The sequence below is a fragment of the Clupea harengus genome, chromosome 7, assembly GCF_900700415.2.
Source record: "Clupea harengus chromosome 7, Ch_v2.0.2, whole genome shotgun sequence".
Taxonomy (NCBI): domain Eukaryota; kingdom Metazoa; phylum Chordata; class Actinopteri; order Clupeiformes; family Clupeidae; genus Clupea; species Clupea harengus.
Genome location: NC_045158.1, coordinates 11,370,231 through 11,376,637, shown reverse-complemented (window position 1 = coordinate 11,376,637; position 6,407 = coordinate 11,370,231). Strand labels below are relative to the sequence as shown.

The 6,407-nt window shown below is 39.2% G+C and overlaps 1 protein-coding gene across 1 annotated transcript; it reads left to right on the top strand.

Moving 5' to 3' along the window:
* The first annotated feature begins 357 nt into the window (after positions 1 to 357).
* Positions 358 to 5,051, top strand: agpat9l (1-acylglycerol-3-phosphate O-acyltransferase 9, like). Its single transcript, XM_012830584.3, has 13 exons — positions 358 to 480; positions 775 to 938; positions 1,120 to 1,195; positions 2,092 to 2,386; positions 2,495 to 2,569; positions 2,699 to 2,788; positions 2,898 to 2,991; positions 3,105 to 3,220; positions 3,774 to 3,829; positions 3,926 to 4,011; positions 4,124 to 4,252; positions 4,426 to 4,505; positions 4,618 to 5,051. The coding sequence occupies exons 2-13, from the start codon at positions 795 to 797 to the stop codon at positions 4,733 to 4,735; spliced, it is 1,359 nt and encodes a 452-aa protein (XP_012686038.1). The 5' UTR covers positions 358 to 480; positions 775 to 794; the 3' UTR covers positions 4,736 to 5,051.
* Positions 5,052 to 6,407: the final 1,356 nt, after the last annotated feature.

Here is a 6,407-nt window from a genome sequence, read left to right as displayed (position 1 = left end):
AGTCTAGACTTCATTGTGTCTGTGTGTGTTTCAGGGGACAGTTGTATTGGGATGTTTGTCAAAGCTGAGATTTATTTTATCTATTTATTGCAGATTTTATATATTTAATTCAGAATGAAGCTGTAATAAATGGTAGCTGAATTTGCTTCCTCTCCAACTTCAGCTATGTTCAGTGTTGACATGCATGTTCTGAACAGATTATTGAAAAAAGACATTAATACAAAATGTGAAAATAAAATAAAATCCGACATGTATCGATCTTATACATCTTGTCACAACGTGTTGGGGAGTAGCCTATACTTTGAACTACTGAAGATTGCTTACCCTTCAGTCAACGTCCTCAATTCCACGCCGTGACCAGTGGATGGCGTCGATTGCTAGTCAGTATATGAACTTTGATCTACATAGAAAAGGATCGCCTCAAAGTCAAACTTCATTAGGCATGTGAGAGAAGAGGACATGGTATGACATCTGTTTGAGGTAGGGTACCGATCAAACCCCGTCACCCATTTCTAAGCTGTGTTGGTTTAAATTGTGTGTGTCCCGTAGTCGTACCTGTCTGTCAGGTAGAGTGTCGTACATAACAAAGTATTTATGTGTGAACACGGCTTCCTTTCGTCAAAGTGTAATTTAAAAACTAGGTCATGTTTTGGCATGATATACTTTTAGTACTAATTAATTGTTAATAGCCTACGTCCTAGCTAATCACAAGTGGCAACATTTCCGTTCTGTACACCACACAGTCCTTACACTACTTCGTTGTTTCCTGAGCAGGGTGGTAGCGTTCTGGACAAATGGAGGACTTCTGGGGTGTAGCAATTTCGGTGTTGAGGATGTGGTTCTCACTGGTAGTCGGGCTCATCATGCTGCCAGCAATGTTTGGTGTCTCCCTGGGGATAACAGAATCGTACATGAAGGTCTTAATCAAAACCCTGAAGGTAAAAAGGCTTTCGAGAAACTACCTGTAGTTACTTTGTGAAAGTGAATTTTTCTCTCTATATTATTATTACTACTTGTCCTTACTGTGTTTCAGATGTGTGTGGAGAGGAAGTTTCCACATTTCACATCACTGTGTCACAATTACACAGAGCTTTCATTTGGTTTTTCTTTTTTTTGCAGTGGGCCACTATGCGGATACAGAGGGGAGCCCAGGAACAACAGGAACAACAGACACTGAAGGCCTCTGCATCCAATGGTGAGATCATGTGAGGAGAGACATATTAAGAGGAGTTGGGAACATGAGAGAAATCTTTTCCTTAGCCTATCAAGGAGGGTTGCTCAACTATGTTTTTTTTCTTCATTTTTTTGTTAAGAGAAGTCAATGTTATGACCTTTACATATTCGCTTTAATGGAAGGCACTAACCACTCATGTACTCACTGGATCTAAAATCGAATTAGTTTAAAATTATGTCTTGTATGATTTTGCATGGGTTGTGCAAGCATTTAACTGTGCAATAGGAAGTTAGTCAATGGGTTATAGTCATGTTGCCTATCAAGTTCTTGAGGCAATCTTTTATTACGTAAGATTTGCCTGTCTCATAAGGCGTCATCGGACTTTGGCCTAAACCTAATCAGTTACACTCTCCTTGATAGAATTAAGTGTAAGTTTCTGTCTCAGTCTTGGTACAGTGGGTCACAGAGAAAGGGAGCCATCTTTATCAGCTTACCCAATGCCACTGTCAGTTATCTTCTGCCTTGTGAAAATGGCTTTAAATGTTGGATACAAGGGTGGAATTTGTATAACTTGTCCCTGATTGCCTCCTACTCGGACTATGTAAAGAAAAGGGTGGTCAGTTATTCTTTGTTATCTCAGTATAATTGTATGGTGATGTTATGAATAACAATAAAAAAGAATTAGCAATTAGTATGATTACTTGAAAAGGTGTAAACTTGTCTGTGATTTTATTTCATCATCGCAAGGCATCACAGGGAAGACATACAGTTCAGTCAGGTTGGGCTTGAATCATACTGGCTGCATGCTGGATACTAACATTTTGTCAATAATATGTAGATGTTGTAGATGTAATAATGCTTGTGGCTGTATCTGTATTTAGAATCAAACTGTTGTCCACCCTACTCTCCTTCTACAGAAATTATCCAGAGGGATGAAGGTTCCATGGAGCAGGAGATTGGGGAGCTACGGCGCAGTCAGCCGAAGCACCAGGAGGGCGGGGACTTCGCTCTCAGCGATGTCTTCTACTTCAGCAGGAAGGGCATCGAGACCATTGTTGAGGATGAGGTCACTCAGAGGTTCACATCCGAGGAGCTGGTCTCCTGGAACCTGCTCACACGCACCAACCTCAACTTCTACTATATCAGTCTCCGGCTCACCATCCTATGGGGAGTGGGCGTTGTGGTGCGTTACTGTATCCTTCTCCCTCTGAGGTAAGGGGTCCTCGCCAGCATCCAGTGAGCGTCTTTCGCTCCCATCACTGTTCATTTGTGGTTGATTTAACTTCATGATCATAATCAGCCTTGGGGTTGTTCTTTCAGAATTACCCTGACATGTATAGGTCTAACCTGGCTGGTGATAGGGACAACATTGGTTGGGTTTCTCCCAAACATAAGGTAATATTTCAAATTTGCATGGATTAAAAACATGGCTTGTACTTATCTTGAAGGGAGTCACACTGCCAAGGTATACTCCTGACACAAAGTGAATTGTGGTATTGTTTTGTGTGTGCGTCATTTTGGCAGGGTGAAGAATTGGCTAAGTGAGCTTGTCCATGTCATGTGCTACAGGATCTGTGCAAGGGGCCTTTCAGCTGTTATCCACTACCACAATAAGTAGGTGCCCTAGGGAGAACATAATATCAAATGACTTAAAATGGCATTTCCTTTACATTTTGAAATAATTCACAGTTACCTTAATTCTTCTTCGTGTTATCGTTCACAGAGAAAACAGGCCCAAAAGAGGGGGAATTTGTGTTGCTAATCACACCTCGCCAATCGATATAGTCATTCTTGCCAATGATGGCTGCTATGCTATGGTGCGTAAACAACCACATATTTTTGTTGATTTTAACATAATCACATTTGGCATGTTCTCATGTTCACATGGCATGTTCACATTTGGCATGTTTGTTTATGTCATAATCATAAGGTTGGTCAAGTCCATGGTGGCCTCATGGGAGTGATTCAGAGAGCCATGGTGAGGTCCTGTCCACACATCTGGTTTGAGCGAGCGGAGATGAAAGATCGCCACCTTGTGACTCAGAGGTATTATGGCCACAAATTTGTTTGGTATACCACCAAAGTGTCTGTGAGTAATGTTAGCAGTTCTTGCTCGCTTCATCAGATTTAATCACTTCTGCAGTCACCCTCCTCCATTGCACCATGCATACTCAGAATGTTTGGCAAGCAGAGATATCTGTCTCTTTGCACTCCTACTGATTAGCTGATAAGGACCGACCATATTTAAATTTCACTTTGATTACACAACCTAGGAGAGACCAAGAAGAATATAAAAAAAGCATCTGTGTTAGTGATAGTTATCAGAGTTGCACTCTGGTGCATTAGAAACAGCAGACATAAAGATAACCATCTTTAAAGCTGTGCCCTGAGCACAGATAAGTTCCAAACAGACACCAAAGGCTGTCACAAACGCCCACACATTTAACCAATATTTTAAACAATAGTTAGCCTTTAACCAATAATAAAACATAATTTTAATAATTTAGAAATCGATATTTAAATCCTTGCTAGTCTTATATTTCAGATCTATTGTTGCAGGACCTTAGATATTTGTGTTTGTTGTGTCTTGTGCCTGCAGGCTGAAAGATCATGTGAATGACAAGACCAAGCTTCCCATATTGATTTTCCCTGAGGGTAAGAAGGATATTTATGGGTATTTACTGAAATGTAATTCCTAATTCTCCTAGTTGAGGATAAAATTAGATGTGTGTTGCTCTTTGGCATCCACAGGAACATGCATCAACAACACATCAGTCATGATGTTTAAAAAAGGAAGTTTTGAGATTGGTGGCACAATCTACCCAGTTGCTATAAAGGTAAACATACTCTTTTCTGTTTGCCTTGCCTTTGTAGAATTCATTTATTTAGACTATTTTATTAGGCTTGCGGATATCTTCGTTTTGACATATTAGGATGCTCTTCTCATAGTATGACCCCCAGTTTGGCGATGCCTTCTGGAACAGTTCTAAGTACAACATGGTGAGCTATCTGCTGAGAATGATGACAAGTTGGGCCATCATGTGCAATGTCTGGTATCTTCCTTCCATGACTCAAGAGGTAAGTTGATAACAGTGATTCAATGTTTGAGGTTGATTCAGGTGTATTACAGCTTTTGTACTTTTAAAGACATGCGTTTATTGATTGATTGATTGATTGATTGTAGTTATTTGTTCTTGATGTATTCATCCATATAGTCATCAGATTAGATAAGCTATTTACTGTTTCCACAGGATGGGGAAGATGCAGTTCAATTTGCCAACAGAGTCAAATCCGCAATCGCTCGCCAGGGCGGACTAGTAGATTTATCCTGGTAAAAAAAATACTTTCTTTATGATCTTTGACTTCTTGTCACACTTTAATGAAATTATATCTGATCATGAGTGTTTGTCACTGGTTCTGTAATTATGGCATTATGTTTTTAGGGATGGGGGCTTGAAGAGAGGAAAAGTGAAGGAGACGTTAAAGGAGCAGCAACAGAAGCAGTATAGCAGTATGGTGGTCGGAGAGGACAGCAGTGGCAGTGGCGACGCCAGTGATTGATCTGTTCAACTTCAACTAAGCCACCAGAGCCACCAGAAAGAGGGTTAACGATGGGACAAGTTTCTCAGCACCTTTCATGGCAAAGGTTTAGAGTCTTCCACCACGGGAACTGAATGGTGTTTTGGGGAATGGAATGGATTCATGGGGGATTGAATCACTTTACTTTGATCGAGAGATGTTTTACTTGATATTCAAGAAAGTATGAAGCTCAGGTTAGGATTTGTCATGTATTGTGTGTCGCATTACAGAGTTGCACGTTGTGTAAGACATGCTCTACTAATTCGAAAATAAAGTTTTAGGCACTCTGAAGCGTAAATGTGTTTGTCTGTATTGTATTGTGCTGCTATAAAAAGAGCAATAGCAGTTTTACTCAAAAATGATTCAGGAGATTAGACAGTTTACTCAAAATGTGAATACACTGAAGAATTTAAATGATCTTAAAGATCTAATATTTTTTTACTTTGGGTTTAATGTCAGTTTACATAGAACAGAGCATCAGTATTCTTTTTTTTTGTTGCTCCCCTTTAAAGCATAAGCCGTATATAACTGGCCTGAGTATAAAGCCTTTGAGATAAGCAGTGTGTTTAGTAGAAAGAGTGGGGTTACAGTATCTGGTTTCGTCATCACCTTTATGACAAGTTTACAACAGACTACTTTATAAGTAACATAATCAATCACATGATTAAGTGAATTACATTATTTTAGGTTTGAAACTACACAGGACACATCTCAGGAATTTAATATTTCAGGGTGAAGTTAATACTGATATTCCGGTATGTGTGTGTGTGTGTGTGTGTGTGTGTGTGTGTGTGTGTGTGTGTGTGAGAGAGAGAAAAACATGAATTACACTTCTGTTGCAGTCATGAAACATAAAAAGGGTATGTGTACTTTCATAGGTTTCAAAGGTTACTGTACATCCATATCCACTACCTAAAGAATGGCACATGTGTGAGATTTCTTGGAGCCGTCTTTAACAGACTGCCTGCCAAACTCATCTCCCTCCCTGCTCCTGCGACGGTGCTGAGCAGTCTCTCTTGTCAGTTCTAGAATTAAAGGCAGGTATTGTTATAACCTTCTGACTACTGCATTTTACTACATTGTCATTATATCTACCTCTTGTATTTTCTAATTACAGCTTTCATTTCATAATTTACATGTCAAACAGCAAACATACAACGGAACCGGCTTATCTTTCAAAACAGAACAATAGAACAGTATAGCACTGTACAACAGCACAGTAGAAGTACAATAACTTATTTTAAAATAGGTGTTCATATTCACCTTTGGAAAGCACATCCATGCTGTCTCCAATTGAACCAGAGATACATGATTGGTTGTGATGAGCACCCTGGTTTTTAAAATAAAAACATACATCTAAATGATTTTTAAATAATCACATATATTGAAATAAACTGCAAATGAAGAAGACCACATTTGTCATCAATTTTCATTTTGCTGCCTCTCACCACTAAAGTGTCCAAGATATCCTTCCTTCTCTCTTTTGGAAGGTTTTCCAAGTATCTGTAAAAGAAAAAAACATGAATATTTCCATCTAAATATGAAGTATGTTATGTTATATATGTTATGTTTCCATCCTCATCATTTGTCGTCATCATCATCATCATCATCATCAATGTCATCATCATCACCAGTCTACAGTGACTTTAACGTC

Excerpts from the sequence above, each read along its gene's own strand:
- agpat9l (XM_012830584.3), top strand. The coding sequence starts at position 795 with ATGGAGGACTTCTGGGGTGTAGCAATTTCGGTGTTGAGGATGTGGTTC. Across the intron at positions 939-1,119 it reads TCTTAATCAAAACCCTGAAG|TGGGCCACTATGCGGATACA; the intron begins GTAAAAAGGCTT and ends TTTTTTTTGCAG. Across the intron at positions 2,387-2,494 it reads TGTATCCTTCTCCCTCTGAG|AATTACCCTGACATGTATAG; the intron begins GTAAGGGGTCCT and ends TTGTTCTTTCAG.